A 20,095-nucleotide genomic window follows, 5' to 3' on the forward strand; every position below is an offset into this window, starting at 1 on the left:
CCCTTCCATTCTCGAGTCTCGACTACCTTACTGCATATGCATCGTACGAAGGTAGACTTGTCGACTTCACCTCTGTTTGCCATTGTCTCTTCCCTTTGCTTGAGGGTGCCTCGTCCTGTCGCCTCGAACCCCCCGAGACCGCATACCCAGCTAAGAAGCTACCCAAGGTAACCTAGCTGCTCTCCCGTCGTCGCATTCCTTAAGCCTACGAAGAGGGGTCCAGGTCCCAAGGATAAGGGGAAGACCAGACCAGACCAGACCGAGAAAAAAAAAAAAAAGATCACCCCTTAGAGCCTGGTGCCTCTCCTCTGCTGCCCCTTCCCCCGTTTCCCCTCCCCTTCCGCCACATCGTGCCGCATCGCCAAAAAGTTCCCCCTCCCCTTTCGCTACGTTTTAGTAAGGAGACAGAGGAGACGACGTCCAGCCGCCGCCCGTCTTTCTGCCCCCTCCAACCATCCAATTCACTCCAAAACACCACAAGGTACATCCATATTCTTCCTCTTCTCTCCCACACATACACCCAAACCAACCCAACCCTACGCCTGTCGATATCTCACCGGTCGCCGTCCATGACACAACCCAACCCATTCATTGACTAGGGCTCACACTCTCTCTCTTAATTAGCACTGGCGGGTTCCTCCCATCCACCCACCCACCGCAATCTATCTCGTCGACAGCCGCCTCGGACCAATCAGCCCAATACTGCCAACCTCCCGCCTTGACCCTGGGCGTCCCGCGGCTGCAACCTCTAGTCCAACTTGGCTGTCTTCCCCGCCGTTTAGTCGCTGCGACCAACCCAACTGGCCACCGCATCGTACCGCAACCGCACCGCACCGCACCGCTGCCACCGCAGTCTGCAGACCTCCTCCTCAGCTCGACGACCCCGTTCGCCGGCCCCCATAGCACCGTCAATTAAACTGCCACTTTGCTAGTCACCGCACAGCACAGCCTGCCCACGCCCACGCTGTCTGCTTGCCAGCCAACCAACCCCTACCCGCACACCGCGTAGCCCCCCCGAGTCAAGACGAAACCGACAACCATGGACAGCAATAATAACCGCCTCTATCTCAACATTGGGAACAACAACGATCGTCTGGCTCCCGGTGGCGACCGCCAGTATCCTACGACTCCCTCGACCTTTCCTCAGCCAGTCTTCCCAGGCCAGGCCCAGCAGCAGCAGCAGCAGCAGCAGCAACAGCAAGGCATGCAGCACCCACAGCAGCAGCAGCAGCCCTACCAGGCCGGCTATGCTCCCCAAGGCTACTTCATGAACAACCAGCAGCAGGGCCAGTACCCTCCCCAGGGCCACGGCGACTACAACGCCGGCTACCAGCCGCGATCCAACACTCCTGGCGGCAACGACCCCAATGTCGGCCTCGCTCACCAATTCTCCCACCAGAACCTCGGCGGCGCTGCTCGCGCATCCCCCTATGGTTCCCGCGGCCCCTCTCCCGGCCAGCGACCTCGCACCGCTGGTGCTCCCGGCCAGGCCCCCTCTGGCTACGGACACTACGCGACTCCTCCTCTCCCGAACCAGCAGGGCTCTTCTGCCGAGATCTTCGCCCCAGCTCCTGAGCGCAACTACGAGAAGTATGGCGTCAACGCCAACAGCAACCAGAAGAAGTGCACCCAGTTGGCGTCAGACTTCTTCAAGGATAGTGTGAAGCGTGCCCGTGAGAGAAACCAGAGGTAAGGAGGCGTTTCGCATGCCAGCTGTTGCAGCTTGCTGACTGCTTCGTGTACAGACAAAGCGAGATGGAGGCCAAGCTTTCCGAGCCCAACCAGAGTCAATCGAGACGCGAGCAGATCTGGTCCACCGCCGGCCGCAAGGAGGGACAATACCTGCGATTCCTGCGAACAAAGGACAAGCCCGAAAACTACAACACCGTCAAGATCATCGGAAAGGGTGCCTTTGGTGAGGTTAAGCTGGTTCAGAAGAAGGGCGACGGCAAGGTCTACGCCATGAAGTCCCTGATCAAGACGGAGATGTTCAAGAAGGACCAACTGGCCCACGTCCGCTCGGAGCGTGATATTCTGGCCGAATCCGACAGTCCGTGGGTCGTGAAGCTCTACACGACGTTCCAGGACTCGTACTTCTTGTACATGCTTATGGAGTTCTTGCCCGGAGGTGACTTGATGACGATGCTCATCAAGTACGAGATCTTCTCCGAGGATATCACGCGGTTCTACATTGCAGAGATTGTTCTTGCCATTGAGGCTGTCCATAAGTTGGGCTTCATTCATCGGTAAGTCGCATACACCAAAGCTGTGGCCACTCGCTAACTTTCCCAGTGACATCAAGCCCGACAACATTCTGCTCGACCGCGGCGGCCACGTCAAGCTGACCGATTTTGGTCTGTCCACCGGCTTCAACCGGTTGCACGACAACAACTACTACCAACAGCTGCTTCAGGGCCGGTCTAACAGACCAAGGGATAGAAACTCTGTTGCTATTGACCAGATCAACCTCACAGTCAGCAACCGCTCCCAGATCAACGACTGGCGTCGCTCAAGGAGACTGATGGCCTACTCCACCGTCGGTACTCCCGACTACATCGCGCCCGAGATCTTTACTGGCCACGGCTACACGTTTGACTGCGATTGGTGGTCTCTGGGCACCATCATGTTTGAGTGTTTGGTGGGATGGCCTCCTTTCTGCGCGGAGGACAGCCACGACACGTACCGAAAGATTGTCAACTGGAGGCAGACTTTGTACTTCCCCGATGACATCCAGCTCGGTGTGGAGGCCGAGAACTTGATTCGAAGGTGAGCAAGCCTGCTATTTAATCATGGAATACACTCACTAACATGCTCAGCCTCATCTGCAACACCGAGAACCGTCTCGGCCGTGGGGGCGCTCACGAGATTAAGGCGCACTCTTTCTTCCGTGGAGTCGAGTTCGACAGCTTGCGCCGCATCAGGGCGCCGTTCGAGCCTCGCCTGACATCCGCCATTGATACCACCTACTTCCCGACCGACGAGATTGACCAGACCGACAACGCAACCGTGCTCAAGGCACAGGCCATCCAGCAGGCCCGTTCCGGCGTCCCTGTGGTCGAGGAGTCGCCCGAGATGAGCTTGCCTTTCATCGGCTACACCTTCAAGCGTTTCGACAACAACTTCCGCTGAGGCCCTACTACCTCTTATTGGTAACATGCATGGGCATGATTCTTCGAATCGCATTTGCACGGGACCCGTTCTCGAGGCTCCGACTGGCCTACGCACCCTGTACTCGATCTTGCTTTTTGCCTACCGATACACCAGATTCATGTTACCAAGACTTGCATTTTCCGTTTTTGTTTCCAACAACCACTGCATAAAGGGCGTTGACTCGCATCAAGACACAAAATCGCACAAACCACCATGTAGATGGAGAGGCAGAATGGGTTGTTGCCTCGGGCTTGAGGCTGTGGGCTGTAGGTGTTTAGAGTTGTTGACATTCTCACGAGAGACACGACGTGGAGAGAAGGAGGTGGAGAACAGAGAAAGATCTAGTGATACCGGATCTACATGTCATGGATGCAGGAGCGAAATTCAGGAGAAACGAGGATGACTGTCAGCAGTTGGGCGATAGAATGCAGTCAAGATAATGCATTTGAGACAAAGCCAACTATTCTGGTATAGTGATGTGCAACCTTTTTTGAGTCAGCTCAGTTTTCGCATCCCACCGTGTGGAAGAGCTTACATTTCCATATCCTGCGCCAAACGCCAAATCCCTGTGCATGTCCCGATATCGCCTGTGTCTGCCGGGCAAACGCGTCGGGCCTATCTCATTATGAACAACACCAGGCCTACCACTCTCTTACAGGCAGCCGTGGCGTGATGCAAGTTGCCATCGTAAGCACCCATACAATCCGCCACCCGTCCCCATCACCTGCGCGAGCTCAGACCCGGCGCGGCGACATACCTCTCCTCTCTCTCGGACATGAACATGACCTGCAGCCAGTACTCCTTGGCGTCGGGGTCCCAGAAGCTGAACTGCTTGTCCTCGCGCTTGTCGAGCTCGCGCGCGGGGATCTTGAACGCGCACGTCTCGTACGGCTCGGCCGCGACGAGCAGGTACTGGAAGTTCTTGTCGGGCTCCTCGACGCGCTGCGTGAAGGCGTTCATGACCTGCCACTTGGGCTCGACGTCCGGGCTGATGTCGGGGTACTGCAGTTGGAACAGCAGGCCCTGCTGCCTGCTGACTGGGTCGCGGACCTTGGTGATCTTGTAGCCCGGGCGGCCGATCTTGATGACGTTCTTGCGGGCGAGGGCGCCGAAGCCGGCACCGACGACGCCTACGGGCAGACCGGTGGCCGGGTCGATGTTTTGTTTTCCCTCTTTTTGCTCGCGGGCGGCGCGGCGGGCGAGGTTGGTCTGGTGCTTCTTGCCCTGGGTGTGGGCGAGGTAGGAGCCGTCGTTCTGGTGGACGGTGAGGCAGAGGCGGCACTCGAAGGAGCCGACGTGGTTCTTGAAGAAGTAGGGGTCCTTGTCGAGGTCGATTGTCTCGAGGGCGAGCTTGCGCAGGCGCTCGCGGCGGTCGGCGTTTGTGGCGGAGTGGGAGGCCACGCCGCCGCCGCCGAATTTGGAGCCGGCGCGGTTTTGGTAGTCCATTTTTGTTTTTTTCCTTCTTGTTTCTCCTTCTTGTCTTCTTTGTTTCTTGTGGGTGTCGCTCGTGGTGGTTGTCGTCGGGTGTTTGGGTGGTTGAGAATTTGACGAGTAGTGGAAGTGATGGAGTCGGAGGTTGAAGGCTAGTTACATCTGCGAAAATGCGAGCTTGGTAGGTTCGCGAAATGGCGTTGGCTCACCGAGGTGAAGACGCGGTTCGGGGGTACGATTGTCCGCCCGAGCCAATTTAGTGGGACCTACCAGCGGGATTCTGTGGGGAAGGTACTGGTCAGGGCTCGTCGATATAAACCACTTGGACCGCTCCTTCTCGATCAGCTTCATTATCGACCACGGCTACGTGCAGGCTACCAGAGCGACCCCGCTCAGCCCACGGCTACTTATTTTGATTGCACTTGTGATGACCTCAACAATCGAGGGCGTGGCGCAATGGTAGCGCATCTGATTCCAGTCCAGAAGGCTGCCCGTTCGAGTCGGGCCGTCCTCATTTTCTTTTGCTTTTTCTCTTTTTTTAACCCCGTGATTTCTTTTGATCGAGGCTCATGGGGAACTAATCAGTGGTGCGAAATAAACCTATTTATCCTTTTGACTCCCAGGGTAAATAAACATGTGTTGTTTGTCAGTTGGTTGACTCCGCTCTCCACCCTAGAGGTTGGGGGCGCCATAGCGACAACGTCGGCAAGAACGACTACATGCATGCATGCATGCGTTGTGGTCTGGTTTTGAATACCCTTCTTGCGCTTTCACGCCTTCTGAGGCTCACATGAGTGAAAATATTGACTCGACGATTTTCTCCCTATCACCCACGCCTGTTTGCATTTCTGGGTACTGGAGGTCAAGCCAAAATCAACGACAATAACAGTCTTTAACCTCAATTTCTATGTATTCAAGTGACAGAGCTTCTTTCTTTCTTTTCCAACATATTACCGGGCTAACACAGATGGTGTGAGTGAGTGAGAGAAAGAGAGATACCGATAATCTTTTATTTTTTTGACTCGAGGTGGCTTGTAGAATGGAAATGAGGGGCCTTCAGATGTGTTGTCTACAAGAAAAGATCAAGTGATACATTGCATCAAGATGCTAGGCATTCAGAAGAAAAAAGTCTGATGTGGAGGTCAACAAAGAGGACGTCGCCTGGTTCAACTTAGTTTTATTCAAAATAGCTTTACCAGATGAACCTTTTCCTCTCAAAAGACTCAGGTAATATTGGTGAGAAGCGTGCACAATGACTCGCATTCATGGGTTTTATCTGGTTAGATGGCGAGCTGGGGCTTTTTCTTTTGTATCTACTGGCTATGTGTATTGTACTCTCCCCTTTTCAGCGCTTACGTTTGCGCGAACTGCGTAACCCAAGACAAGTGACTCCCCTAAGGCCGACTCATTTCACCACTTTGCAACGTGCCTGCCTGCTTCTTCCTCTCTACTATCTAAAGATCTGCTCGCCGTCGAGGCATGTCATTTACAGAATCAATGACCATTCATTGTATTGACGATCTTATAAGGAAACTTAAAGTGGTCGTATGACTGACAGCCGTAGCTTGGGTCGTGTCATCGCATGGCGAAGTGTGCTCCCACGGCAAAGGCGACCAAGTAAAGCCACGTCAAGTGAAGAGCTTCTTCCCATCCACGAAGGGAAACCTCACAAAATCCCCACAAGCGAAGTCCGCTGGTCCTACCCCGGCCCGTTGAAAACTTTAAACAAGCTTCCCACTGCGTCTCATGAGCAGCACAGGTCACCCAGTTTCATGCCCGAGATTCCCTGTCTTGAGAGACGCTCGGAGGTATCCGACGCGTGCGGGAAGAGCGGCAAAATGGGCAGGAAACGTGATGGCCTTCGCATTCGTGAAGACCGATGCCGTGTAGAGTCCGGTGATTGTAGGTGGCGCCCGCGCGGGCTCTTGCGAGGGAACTGATGCCGTCTACACTTGACTCGAAAGATGGTGGCGGGAGAATCTAAACACCCTCTTTTATTGAGTTCTGTCTCTGATGAGCTTCCAAAAGACGCGCGTTCATCGCAAGTTGAATGAGTTCAGGAAATGAGAAAGCTTGCTGATGATGGATTAGATGATGGCAGACTACTTGAAAACGAGTTAGAAGTTTTTGCCACCATGAATTAAGCTGTTATCTGAATTGATGCTGCTTTTGAATTTTGAACACTCCGTCCAAACAGAGTCCATGATAGAGTGAGCAGCACACGGTTTCGTAGATGGCGAGAGACCACGCAACAGTTAGTGATTAAAAGGGACCAACCGGCAAAATTTCCCCTACACGATACATCCGGCTAAAGTTTACACGTTGTGAGAGCTCGTCGAAAGGGGATAGGTGATGCTCGTCTGAGGCACCAGACGCCCGGTACCAGAGATCAGATGCCCAGGATGTGACAGATGAACCCCCAAGACTTGACAAGCTTTTGAAGCCAAGATTGAAGTTCTAAGATCACCGTGCCAAGGCAAATCCGTCCGTCTTGGGTGAGAAGATCACCCTGGCAGGGATAGCATGGTCGGGTTCGCGTCCAGTCGGGTGCGCGCGCGCTACCAATTCTAAGTTTATCCTTATGCTTCTCCTGTTTCCCCATGCTCTCTTCATATGGACGCCCAAGTGGGCGGCGACCCGTTCCGACATTCTCGGGCATTTCGGGACCCATCGGCAGCCCGACTTGACAGACTGAGAACATTTTCACCCCACGAATCATGCTTGAAGCAAACCGCCTTGTTCTGAGCCTTAAACCAGATATGCATGTTAACCACCAATGAACAAGGCCCTCCAGTTTCATCCTAAAACAACTGAGTGTACCATCATCTGAAGTCTCTTTGGCTATGCTTCTCAGCAAAGTTTCCTCATCTGATAATGGGAGGAAATCATCCGCAAGGGCCACCCCACTAAATTCGCTGAATATCCAGAAATCCGGGACGAGTCGATTTGTGAGCAAGATGACTCGGCTAGCCATACCTACGCCGGGTTGAGTGGCGTGACGCCATTGATCGCGTGCCCCGAGTTGGCTCGTGTTGTCCTTCACACGACATGTTCGCATCATGGCATCCCCAAAAGATAAACAGAGTTCAATTACGAAACCTTCTCACTCTGCACCGTCGGCGACATCGTGAAGTTGCACATTTCGCCGGCACGGGTTTGTGAAGTTTGCGTATAGTTGCAGCTGGATTGTCAAGTATAAATAAAATAGAGTCACCTCGACAATACCTTCTCTTTCCCATCTCCATCATATCATCATCTGACAAGTCTTCTTTCTCTACTTTCTCTACTAATACATTCTCTTATCCGACTGGATTCGGACACACTCTCACTTAATCTACTTTTAACACTATCGTTATCTACACACAAGCTCACTCACCGCCAAAATGCGCTTCTCATTCGCTTTCCTCTTCTTCCTCCTTGGCCTCACCCTCGCCGTACCCATGGCAAGCCCGGCAAACAACAAGGCTACGACCAAGGCCCCTGCCGCTAAGCCCGCTGCCAAGCCAGCCACTGCCAAGGAGTCCTCTGATAAGAAGAAGCTCGTCAAGGGCATCAACGACAACATCAACGCCGGCAAGAAGGAAATCAAGGCCACTGAGAAGGCTCAGAATGATGTCAAGAAGAACGATGCCAAGGGTTTAAAGAAGGACGAGAAGGGTATCAAGAGCGCCCTCGACGAGGCCACCAAGGACCGCCAGAAGAACCAGAAGATTGCCGGCAACAAGGACCCCGCTCTGACCAAGGGACTTGGAAAGGTTGAGAACGCGCAGAAGGGTGCGAAGCAGACCGTCAACGGGCTGACTGGCAACCCGAAGAAGGATGGACCCGCGCTGGACAAGCTCGACAAGACCTTCAAGAAGGGAAAGAAGACCAACCAGGATAATCTCAAGGAGGTGAGCTACCCAGACCATGAAACGTTGAGCGGTGGAGGCTAATCAACTACAACAGGCCAAGAAGAACTTCAACTAATCCAGAAAGAACGCTTCGACAATGCGAATAGGTACTGGGAACTGCAGCCTTTTCAAGCTGGATAGTTAAGCTACCTATCTTTACAATAAACGTATTTTTATTGTGAACTTTCGTCGCTGTATGACTTCGCTATGACTTCTCTTTCGCTCAAGTAGTCGAGGTTAGAGAACCGTGAGGCCTTAAGAGAGACAAGCTTCGGCGAACCCACAAAGACAACAGATTTCGTGACACGATGCAACAATTTCACCTTGAGCATGAACAGGGGACCTATCCCATTGCTTGATATGTTGGCTTTTGCCGGAAAGGGGATGTCACTTGGTATTTAGTAACTGATGAAGCCATTGAAATCTCTAAATATTTCCAAATGCTGACGCTCACACTAAGATTCGAGTCTTATGCCTCCGCAGTCTCTGTATTATCCACAACCGGCTTCATTCCGTAGACAACATAGCTTGCGACTTATTAGCTACCCCTGAAAGCTCGAACGTAACGGCTTCACTTACACGGGCCAGTACGCATGGATGGACTTGTCGTTCAAATCTTTGCGGACGCCAGGCAGGAAGACATGTACCTCCTCTTTCGTCCACCCGAGAGCCCTGGTAAACGGCGCCATGGTGATTGCCACAAAACCATTGTTGATGTTTTCATTGTTCCAATCACCTAGTTCTTTGTACTTAGGGTCTTTCGGCCACGTATTCGATGGCCATTTGAACAAGCTCATCTTGACGTCGACGAAGCCGACGTCCTCCATGACTCTGACAAGGTCTGGGATTTGCTGAAATGAACGTCCGAATATTTCGAACGCTTCGTGCACGTATTTCATACACTGTGAAAGTTGGCATTCTGGAGTGAGAGTGCCGTCGTCGGAACGAGGAAACACTTCGAGTTCCTGCAATTCGAAGTAACCACCAGGCGTCAGATTGCTGGGAAACAATGTTAATCTTTGCGCATAGCAAATATGAAGCAGGAGATCAAAAAAGCATACTCAAAAACCTTCGTAAGGAAGACTCTCCAATCCGCAATACAAGAATTCATACCACGGGTGTGAATGTAGTCGAACGGCTGCGAGTACGTCCACTCCTCGTCCAGATCGTCGATCTCAAACCGGACATTCGGTGGCACGCTTTGTCCTGTTAGCGAGTTTGCTCATTGTGAGGAACAAACGAAAGAAATGTTTCGATACATGAGAGCTTCCGTGGACCAATCTGTACTTACAACTCGGGCATCGAATGGGAAAGATCGATACCAAGAACCTAATGGAAATCAGCATTTCATGTCGCGTTGTTGTGGCGAAATGAGTACCTCAGCTCCTTCATGATCTTCGCCAAAGTCAATTGCCCAGATTCCCGTGCCAGTTCCGACATCAAGAACACGCTGGACGTTTGAGTTGGGCTGGTTCGGAGGCGCCAGTCCTAGCGCGTTGTCAAATGTCAAGAGAAACAGGTTATGTTGCAAGTCTATCGCAAAATATTAGCACTATGCAGCAGACGCATTGACCAACTTCTCAGAGATCTAATCAAAGGAAGAGTGTTGCCTACCCAGTCGGTCTTGTTCTTGCTCGTCGTTAGGGGCGGTATATTCTGCCCACATTAGTTAATTACGAAGTGTGGCCAGCTCGGAATGTCAAATCGTCTCACTGCCTTCCTTATATGCGTGATACTTGCGTCCATTCTCCTCTCGATAGCTGAGAACTGAACTCGTCACGCTTGCTGTTGATGACGCGACGCCCTTGAGATCTGGGCGTTAACACATGAAGAAACTCCCACATGTTTCAAGGCATATCCATCACTCACGGTTCCAATTTCAGAAGCGTTGTCATCAGTAATCTAGAGATATTCATTAGCTCTTAGGAGATACTGAAGTCTGCCATGTCTAGGAATTCTTGCCTCTTCGGGAACGAGATCGGCAGGATTGTGGGCTTGGACCGGGCCCGGCGCAGCTGCTTCCCCTCCAGGCGTCACAACTTCTTCGGAAACAAGATCGGCAGGATTGTGGGCTTGAACTGGGTCTGGCGCAGCCGTTTTCCCTCCAGGCGTCACGTTGTCAGGAGCGCTCATACTTGCAAGTTACAATGTGAAGTTGTGTCACGCATCGGAAGAAACAAGTGCGAGGTCACATCAGGTGGAATCCTGTATTTTATCTCTTTCCCCGTTGGAGCCCGCCCGTTCTTGTTACCCCTCTTCTGATCCGATAAGAGCATGCATCTGCGCGGCACGGTTTTGAAAGAGGCAGGTTGGGGGCCATCCCTGAGTGAAGAACCAACACGCGTATCAGGGACCGACGCTTAATAAAACACTGGGCCTGTTTGTTGTGATTTCTGACGAAGTTACCTAAAACTGCAAGCCCAGAACCAGAACCGACTCCGTATAGAGTATCCAGATCGGACTCGGAGACTTCAAGCCAATCGAGACCAAGTGGCTAAACAGCTTGTGGGTTTTGCTCGAGAAATCTTTAGAGTTGTTCTATCCAAGTCCATCTTTATCGAGGCGCACCGATATCACAAAGTCTGGTAGCACCGAATTACCCATCTGATCTGTGACAATGCCATTTTCCATTCCCAAGCATCAACGGTGTTTTGTCTAGGTCGCGGATGCGTAGACTGCAGATCATCTCAGCCATTGTTCAGAAGGAGAATGCAACACGTATCACTGGTTCTTGAATTGAGTTGTACAGAACAGCGTGCCATTAAACCCGGGAACAGCAGTGGCGCTAGGGGGTGTAGCTTGCAAAAACCGGCTTCAAGCTTGGCGGAACGCTGGCCAGTCTGGCTAAGAAATCGTCCGACGAAGATTAAGTTGCCAAACCGGCCATTATTACAGTCCCAGGGTTGACAATCGTGCCCGCTGGACTCACGATGCTTTTCACAACCATTCCATTTTCGTCCTTCCCGCAAATAACCTTGATCTCCATCTTCATCGCCTCCAACACAGCCACTGTCTGTCCGCTCTTCAACACATCACCTACTCCAACCTCCAATTTCCAAACACTCGCGCTCACAGGAGACTTGATCCGAAGAATGTTCGAACCCGAACGCTCCTCCAGCTCCCCATCAGCCGCCGCAGCCCCGTTGGTCGAAGCTGTCGTAGCCGCATGCCACTCGTCAAAGAGCTCCGTCTCCCGCCGAGCAAGCTCTTTGCTAGCTTCAGCCTGCCGCTTCGTCCACTCCAAATGAGCTGGATCCCGATCCGCAGCGTCGAACTTGGCGATGAAGTGGTCCATATTAATCGTAGTCTCATTGATGGTAAACTCGTACTGCCCGATGTCATAGTCGTGCTTCAGCTTGTCGTATTCTTCCTCCCCAACCTCCACAAACCTGACCAGATCAAAATGACGGAACAGCCAGGGCTTGGAAGGCTCGAAACAGGGTCGGTTACCTGTCTCATCCCAGCAGCCGATGGTGCGCCCAATAAGCTGGTAACCTCCCGGTGCAGCGACGGGATAGATGGCGACAAGGGAGCCGCCCAGACCGACTGATCCGCTTGGAGTGAAGACACGGCTGGGGTTGTACTTTTGTCCCACGTACACGTACTTGGGATCAAGGGGGAAGAGGAATGGGGTGCCGACGTAGAAGCCAACAGCTACCGTGAGCCAGGGTGTGTTTAGAAATGCGTCGAAAACGGCTTGCCGAGAAGAAAGCGCGTTATTTTCCCGAATGTACTCCACGTTATCTGGCAGGTAAGACGCGTCTTTTCTGATGTTGTCCATGTAACGCTGAACAGCCTCCGCAATGGCTGAGTGGTCGAGGCAAATAGGCAGTTGTACTTCTCTCACTGGCATCTGGTTGCTCGACTGGCCGAGGCCGCACGGCAGCTCTGACAGAATACTTAGCAGTTCGGTTTGTGATATCTTCTTGGGGTTGAAATGAACGGTCAGAGTTGCAATGCTCGGAGTCCAACTAACGCCATCCAACTGACGGTCTTCAAGTTGCTTGGCCAAGAGTCTGACACAAATGGTATTGCGCAAGTCAGCGACCTGAGTCCCGAACTCCACGATAATAGAAGAGTCGCCTCCTTGTCTGTATATCGTCTTAGGATCAGAGTCTGTCGCAGGAATTTCCCTCAGTGTTGACGATCCTGAAGAAGCTTGGCTGTCCTCTTCAGGATACAAAGCCGGGATTGATGCTGTGACTTGACCCGTTTGTGCACACGTAGCCACAGCAGCAACATACTCAACTTGCTTCTTCAACATGACAATGGCAGACTCGAAAGTGGTCGGTCTGAACCGGATCTCGTCCCCAGGCTTCAGTTGTCCTAGCTTCCAAAAGTCCGCCGAGCAGACGGTCAACGGGCAGGCAAACCCTCCAGCGTCAGGGCTGTCGACTGAGAAGATGACTGGAAAGTCGCCAGTCCAATTGACGCCGCCAAAGGGGTATCCATAGTCGAAGACATTCGATGGATGGGACCCTCCTCCACCACCGGATGAGCGCGCCCATTCGAGTTGCGGTCCTGCCAGTCGAACGCCACTGCGGCCGCTGTTGTGATTCACTTTCCAGGCAGCCTCATACAACGCCGCTCGTCCAGCAGGGGTGAGGATGTCGTTGTCGCCGTACGGTCCTTCCATACACCACACCTGCTTAATATCGAGGCTGGGGACAGCGTTGCTTGGAAGTGAAAATGACGTTGCCTTGGCGGCCCACTGAGTCGACTGCTCCGCCAGATCCAACACGTCATGCATCTGCAGTTTGCGGCCTTCCAACCCGCCGTAGCCAAGTTCTGGAGCCGTAGACTTCGACCCGAGAAACAAAGGAATCCCGGGAAAACCTCCTTTGATGGCAATGTATGCTCTGAAACCGCTTCCACCCAGCTGGCCGAGCTTTAGGACCTGGCCACGACGAACGACGAATCTAGACCACATGGGCTGATCCATATCGTCTACCGTCACAGGAACAGAACCGCCACATACCGCCACGACAGCATCGACGTAGAAGCGCAGCGCCGGGCCTGTCAAAGTGACCTCCAACAACTCTGTCCCTGGCTCATCCCCGACCAACACGTTGGCGATCTGGCTGCTAAGGGTGTCCATGGGCCCGCTCCTTGGAACGCCATGCCGGACGGACACGCGTCCAGGGTAATCTTGGATGGTTGTCATCATGCCGGGTTCTAGGACTTGAATTGCGCACGCTTCGAAAACGAAGTCGTTCAAGAAGGTGGTCAGCGTGTTCCCCTGAATGAATGCCTCCGACTGAAGGACCTTGGTGAGGTATTGGAGGTTCGTCTGCGTGCCCTGAAGAGTTGTTCCCTTCAGCACTCGAATCATCTTCTGTCGTGCCTGCTCTCTACCCTGGTCGTCGTGGACCATAATCTTCCCGACCAACGGATCGTAGTACGGCGTGATGCGCTGACCGCCCTTGACCCACGTATCAACACGAACCCCATCATCGCCCTCACTTTTAGGCCATCTAACACTCTGCAAAAGCCCAGGCCGCGGGGCAAAGTCATTGAGCGCGTCTTCCGCATACACACGAACCTCGATCGCGCTGCCCAGGGGCTGCTCTCGCCCAAGCGACCTCAATTCCGCCGTTGGGATGCCGCCAAGCCCTGCCTTCTCGCAGTCCGCCTGTCGAAGCATCAAATGCACGAGATCAACCCCGTAACACAGCTCCGTGATGCCGTGTTCGACTTGCAGCCTGGTGTTCATCTCCAGGAAGAAGTACTCTGCTGTCTCATCGTCCACCAGAAACTCCACGGTGCCGACGCTCCTGCAGTTTAACTGGGATGCGTAGTCTACGGCCGACTGGCAGAGCTTTCTGCGCAGCGTCGCATCGACAAACGGACTCGGACACTCCTCGATGACCTTTTGGTGGCGCCGTTGGAGCGAACACTCCCTCTCGCCGAAAGACACAACCACCTCGCCATTGCCAGCGACCTGCACCTCAATGTGCCGAGATCGCGGGTAATACTTTTCAAGAAACACGCCGCTGTTCTTGAACAAAGTGCCCGCTCGGCTAACGACCGTTTCGAACGCCTTCTCTACCTCCGCTTCATCCTGGCAGATCTGCAGGCCCATGCCGCCGCCGCCACCTGTGGCCTTGAGCATGATGGGAAACCCGAGGCGTGACGCACTCTCGCGGGCCTCGGCTGCTGAAGATAGGAGAGGCGTGCCTGGGACCGTGGGGACGCCGGCCCGGTGGGCGATTTCCCTGGCCTCGTGCTTAAGACCCATGGCCTTGATCGATGTTACCGAAGGACCGATGAAGGTGATACCTGCTGCTTCAGTGGCCGCGGCGAAGTCTGCGTTTTCGCTGAGGAAGCCATAGCCTGGGATGATGGCGTCTGCGGTGTGAGTTTGGGCGATGTCTATGATCGCATCTCTACAGTCTCACTATTAGAGAAGTGGTCATATGGTGTTGGAATCAAGTTGTGTATACCCATCGGTGTATGCAGTGCGATCACTGCCCGGTAACAACACAGCTTCATCTGCCGACACAGTGTGTAAGGATGATGCATCGGCATCAGTGTAAATAGCCACCGTTTTGACGCCGAGTTCTCTGCATGCTTTGATGCATCGAACCGCGATCTCGCCACGATTGGCGACCAACACTTTCTTAATGGCCTTTAATGAGCTAGCCATAGTGATATCTGAGCGAGGGGGAATGGAAAAAGATTCCGGCAGCGATCAACATGCATATCCCCAACATGCCGGGAGTCTCAGACAAGTTTTGTAGTTGGGGTGGTCAACAATCAATACCCCACACTTCAAGGGAACCCTCCACGTTCGGATAAGTAGGAATAATCATGCTAGCAGGTTCTCAAGCACATACATCATCAGACTACTCCCCGTTGTACTGTATGTGACATGAGGGGGGATGATGGATGGGGGTTGTTACCCCATACTCTTATCTTGTCCCTGCATCTAGGTGCTCCCTGGGCTTTGGGATCCGGATATTCGGAGCTTAAAGTTAACTAGTAACACTTTGGGTAAGAAAACGGTCCAAATCAAAGTGTTCCTGACGAACAGCTGCTCACTCAACACCGTTGTTATCGACGGAGAGACCCCCTCATTCGTTATCAAGATAAGAACCCCGCATCTGTCGTCAACATCGGATCACCACCTCTACTTTGTACGAATCATAGCAAAGGAATGTCCATGGGAATTGATAGACACTGCCACCGAAACCCCAGACTGTAGAACCCGGGTGCGCTGTCAGTGGCTCGGCGCAGCGGAACGGCCCCTCTCTGCGGTATCATCTACCCCAAGTGGGACGCCTTAATTGGAGATATTTACCCCAAAGCCGTCCGGCGATGACCTACCCCAACGCATGGAAGCTAGAACACCACAACTTTCCGAGATCATCGGTGGACTACGATCCCGGTTTCCCGCGGAAGTTGATTTCAAAAAACTAGGAGAGACAATTTCACCCGTTATACACACCACTATCATCAATTACATTCTCTCTTAAAGTCAAAATGGCGCCACGTTTAGCCTCAAAGTTTGAGATCAATGCCGACATGGGCGAAGGCTTCGGCCGTTGGAAGATGGTAAGAAATCTCCCTCTTTCGCTCACAAAATCTCTTCACTCACCTCCATGAAAGGGCCCCGATGAGGAGCTGATGCCCTACATCGACGCCGCCAACATCGCCTGCGGGTTCCACGCTGGTGATCCCTCCATCATGCATAAGACCATCGCTCTCTGCAAGCAGCACGGCGTCAAGGCCGGCGCACACCCAGGTCTCGCCGACCTCCTCGGTTTCGGACGTCGTAAGATGGAAATCGACCCCAAGGACATGTATTGTATGGTGCTCTACCAGGTCGGCGCCCTCAAGGCGATGCTCGACGCGCAGGGCGTGCCGCTCGCGCATATCAAGCCGCATGGCGAGCTCTTCTTCTATATGCAGCGCGATCTGGCCATCATGCGTGCCGTGCTCGAGGCATGCGCTACCTTTAAAGTGCCCGTGTACGGCGCATGGAATGCGGCGCAGGCGGAGATGTGCGCGGAGCTCGGCGTCGAGTTCCAGGGGGAAGTGTATGTTGATATCGACTACTCGCCGGAAGGGGCGCTGTTGCCCGTAGCGAAGTCGCAGCCGGCGACGCCGGAGAGGTGTTATGAGAGGGCGAAGAGGGCGATGGTGACAGATTCAGGGGCGGACTCGGAGGGGACCGAGTTTAGTTTCGGGTTCAAGGGAAAGGCTTTTAGTATCTGTATTCATTCGGACATGTCGACTGTGATGGAGAATGTTAAAGGGGTGCGTAAAGCTGTGGATGAGGCAAACAAAGGTTTATTTGGGTTGCCGAAATGATATGCTATGTCCTGATATTTGAAGGAATGGTTGGCATTGAACCACGTCACCAGAGCGTACGCTAGAGGCAAATGGGTAGCAATTCTTCAAAATACGTGTCAGAAGGGCAAAGCACATTTGCAGATGCTAACCATTCGCCACTTCAATACTGAGGGAAGATTGATTACGCCACCAAACAGCTTAGTCTGGTCTGGTGTACCATAACGAGACCTATTATTCTACCGAGGGCATCGCTCGTATAATCAAAGCAGTAATACCGGAAGGTTGATATACAATCTTAGTGCAATGCATATCCAAGCGATGGGTGACAGCGTTATTCCTCTGCTTCATCAACGCATTCCCATTATCATAAGTAACGCTGGCTTATGTCAAGTATTTACCCTCCTTTAATTACTCCTGCTGAGATAGATTTTGCTGTTGGCGAATTCAAAATAGACCTTTGGCTTGCGTCTTTTTTTTCAAATCAGAAACTATTCTGCGAATTCATTGCCAAGCATTACGTGTATTGGGGTGTTAAACCAACATGGCGTCATTTCCAGCCGACCAGACAGCCCTTCTTAAGCGAACTCATGGGTCTAGATACGAGCATTTGTTAGCCAGTACAACAGATTATGGACCCACAGTACTGCATGCTTGCTCCTCGGAACGCAACACTAAACATTGTTACCCCTCAATATTCGGCTCAGAACATACCTCTGCCATTCCATGGGAAACAAACCCGGATACTCTACTACATTTTGGCGCTTAGTTGTAATCCAAGCTCATACAAGTCACAGGCTCAATGGCCTCGAAACGCGTTTCTGCCCGCGACTTTACCGTCGGCTGGGTGTGCGCTCTACCCGTTGAGTTGGCAGCCGCCGAGGGGATCATGGATGAACAGTTTGCTGAAATTCCCTCCCCGTCGACCGATAACAATATTTATTCTTACGGCCGAATCAAGGACCACAACGTCGTCATTGTGTGCCTACCCGCCGGACATATTGGCACGAACTCGGCTGCCACGGCGGCAAGCCTGATGAGGAGCAAGTTTCCGTGCCTGCGATTCGGTTTGCTGGTCGGAATCGGCAGCGGCGTTCCTAACCTTGACGACGACATCGACATACGTCTTGGAGATGTTGTCATTAGTCAGCCCGAAGGCCAGCATGGCGGCGTGATACAGTACGACTTTGGAAAGACCGGTGCCAATGGCCGCATCGCCCGAATTGGGAGCCTCAATGCGCCACCGCAAATCCTCCTCGGCGCTTTATCCAAGCTCTGTGCCAATGACTTCTTGAACAAGACACAGATTCACGTACACTTGTCAAAGATCTCTAGGCAGTCAGATTTTGCTTCACCGGGCCCCGAACGGGATACTCTTTTTGAAGCCACATCAACGCATGTCACCGGAGCCACCTGCACGAAATGTAGACCTGCGGTGGAAAGGGAACAACGGACGACGACAACCCCAGTACTTTTCTGCGGCAACATTGCGTCTGGTAATCAGGTCATGCGGGATGGGCCGACGCGTGATAAGTATAGTCGGGATTTGGGAGGGGTCTTGTGCTTCGAGATGTGGGCAGCTGGCTTAATGAACAGCTTCCCCTGCATAGTTGTTCGTGGCATCTGCGACTATGCCGACGCACACAAAAACGAGCAATGGCGGCCGTACGCAGCAGCCACAGCGGCATCGTTCGGCAAAGAATTGCTATGCTACATCCCACCATTGATGCCAAGCGCTAGACACGCATCTGAAAATCGTAAGTAGGACAGGGATGTCGCCAGATAAGACTCTGACTTCTGCAAGCCCTTCAAAGACCTCACTTCCTTGTTCCATTTGGAAGAAACGAAAACTTTGTCGGCAGAGAAACTATTTTGATGAAACTTCTGAAGAGGATACCGCCAACTGCCAATGGAGACGCTTGCCCAAGGACCGCTATCGTCGGACTGGGAGGAATCGGAAAGACACAAGTCGCCATCGAAGCTGCGTACCGCGTTCGCGAAGCCCACCCCGACTGTTCCGTTTTCTGGGTACCTGCTGTAAGCGTTGAGATGTTTGGCAACCATTACCGTAAGATTGGCCGAGCACTTAAACTCAAAAACATTGAGGATCCTAAAGCAGATGTCAAAACCCTGGTCCGAACTGCCTTAGAGCGGGACGACATCAACAGCTGGCTTCTTATAGTCGACAATGCCGACGACACTGGCTTGCTGTTCAACGGGCCAAAGCTTGCAGCATACATCCCCTATAGCCGTAGAGGCTCCATCCTTTTCACGAGTCGGAACAGTATCATCGCAGCTAGATTTGATGGTGTCCATGCCCTCCATCTGTCCGAGACGAATGCTCAAGAAGCTGCTCGGCTCCTACACACCGACTTGAGCGAGAGCCAGATCGACAATGGCCGAAGCACAACACAACTTCTCGAGAAGCTCACGTATCTTCCGTTAGCTCTCAAACAAGCCTCAGCTTATTTGAAAGCCAATATTTATACATCGATATCTCAGTATCTAGAATATTGCGAAGCAAGTGACGAAGAGCAGATCAAGCTACTTGGAGAAGATTTTGACGATCAATACCGATACGAAAGTATCCAGAATCCAGTCGCAAAGACGTGGTTCATTTCGTTCGACAATATTGCACGAGATAACCCCTTGGCAGCAAGTTACCTCGGATTTTCTTGCCATTTTGCTGAAAGATACATTCCACCGGCGCTTTTACCCCCCGGGGAAAGCGAAAGACAGACCCACGAGGCGATCAGCACGTTGATGGCGTACGCATTCATAAAGAAGCGACATGCTGCAGGAAATCTCGAAATCCATCGGCTGGTACGCTTGGCAATGCAGAACTGGCTGAAGAGGCAAGGCAAGGAACAGCAACAGTTTTCAGAGACATTATCAGCGAGCTATACAGAAAAAGGGTCGAGGCTACTATCAGGACTTTCTAAGACAAGAGGTATGTACCTGCAAGCGCCAGGGCCAAAAGAACAGGATCTGGCATCAAAAGACATCCAAGTTAGCACTGCTATGTCTGACTTCGCAGACACAGATTTCAACGCACAGTTCTATGTCAAGAAGAATGACATTGAAGAAGCAAAGGCGACAAATCAGCAATCCTTTCAGTCGAATAAGCAGTTGCTAGCGCCCGAGCAAGCGGTCACCCAAACCGTCCCCGAACGCCCAGCACATGGACGCAAAAGCCAGGGGGAAACCGGAGAAGTACCGTGGATAGCTCAAAGGCACTGGCACTGAAGATGGAGGACATAGTACTGGAGCGCCATGTTACTCTGACGACAATGCCAAATGTAGTCGATATTTTCAAACGCCCAGGCCAC

At 52.6% G+C, this 20,095-nt stretch overlaps 6 protein-coding genes across 6 annotated transcripts; 4 read left to right on the forward strand and 2 right to left on the reverse strand.

Annotated features, from left to right (window-relative positions):
* Positions 1 to 1,039: 1,039 nt before the first annotated feature.
* On the forward strand, positions 1,040 to 3,129 carry cot-1 (Serine/threonine-protein kinase cot-1; the record flags this gene model as incomplete). The annotated part of the gene is made up of 4 exons (XM_032037384.1): positions 1,040 to 1,689; positions 1,746 to 2,246; positions 2,293 to 2,766; positions 2,817 to 3,129. 4 exons carry the CDS (start codon positions 1,040 to 1,042, stop codon positions 3,127 to 3,129), a joined length of 1,938 nt encoding a protein of 645 aa, XP_031883780.1.
* A 741-nt stretch (positions 3,130 to 3,870) lies between these two features.
* Positions 3,871 to 4,596, reverse strand: sap62 (Pre-mRNA-splicing factor sap62; the record flags this gene model as incomplete). The annotated part of the gene is made up of 1 exon (XM_032037385.1): positions 3,871 to 4,596. The coding sequence occupies one exon, from the start codon at positions 4,594 to 4,596 to the stop codon at positions 3,871 to 3,873; it is 726 nt and encodes a 241-aa protein (XP_031883921.1).
* Positions 4,597 to 7,964: 3,368 nt separating this feature from the next.
* Positions 7,965 to 8,550, forward strand: CGGC5_v016770 (uncharacterized protein; the record flags this gene model as incomplete). The annotated part of the gene is made up of 2 exons (XM_032037386.1): positions 7,965 to 8,474; positions 8,530 to 8,550. 2 exons carry the CDS (start codon positions 7,965 to 7,967, stop codon positions 8,548 to 8,550), a joined length of 531 nt encoding a protein of 176 aa, XP_031883922.1.
* A 393-nt stretch (positions 8,551 to 8,943) lies between these two features.
* lamA (putative urea carboxylase) lies at positions 8,944 to 15,120 on the reverse strand (the record flags this gene model as incomplete). The annotated part of the gene is made up of 10 exons (XM_066153569.1): positions 8,944 to 9,001; positions 9,054 to 9,473; positions 9,536 to 9,673; positions 9,766 to 9,803; positions 9,853 to 10,007; positions 10,089 to 10,130; positions 10,188 to 10,278; positions 10,344 to 10,376; positions 11,404 to 14,860; positions 14,918 to 15,120. 10 exons carry the CDS (start codon positions 15,118 to 15,120, stop codon positions 8,944 to 8,946), a joined length of 4,635 nt encoding a protein of 1,544 aa, XP_066007059.1.
* Positions 15,121 to 15,956: 836 nt separating this feature from the next.
* On the forward strand, positions 15,957 to 16,787 carry lamB (Lactam utilization protein lamB; the record flags this gene model as incomplete). Its single annotated transcript, XM_032037391.1, has 2 exons — positions 15,957 to 16,028; positions 16,083 to 16,787. The coding sequence occupies 2 exons, from the start codon at positions 15,957 to 15,959 to the stop codon at positions 16,785 to 16,787; spliced, it is 777 nt and encodes a 258-aa protein (XP_031883766.1).
* A 781-nt stretch (positions 16,788 to 17,568) lies between these two features.
* afsR-0 (Regulatory protein AfsR) lies at positions 17,569 to 20,012 on the forward strand (the record flags this gene model as incomplete). Its single annotated transcript, XM_066153570.1, has 3 exons — positions 17,569 to 18,523; positions 18,571 to 19,716; positions 19,804 to 20,012. 3 exons carry the CDS (start codon positions 17,569 to 17,571, stop codon positions 20,010 to 20,012), a joined length of 2,310 nt encoding a protein of 769 aa, XP_066007058.1.
* Positions 20,013 to 20,095: the final 83 nt, after the last annotated feature.

The sequence above is a fragment of the Colletotrichum fructicola genome (genome assembly GCF_000319635.2).
Source record: "Colletotrichum fructicola Nara gc5 chromosome Unknown KSG_Nara_v1_contig11, whole genome shotgun sequence".
In the NCBI taxonomy this organism is placed as follows: domain Eukaryota; kingdom Fungi; phylum Ascomycota; class Sordariomycetes; order Glomerellales; family Glomerellaceae; genus Colletotrichum; species Colletotrichum fructicola.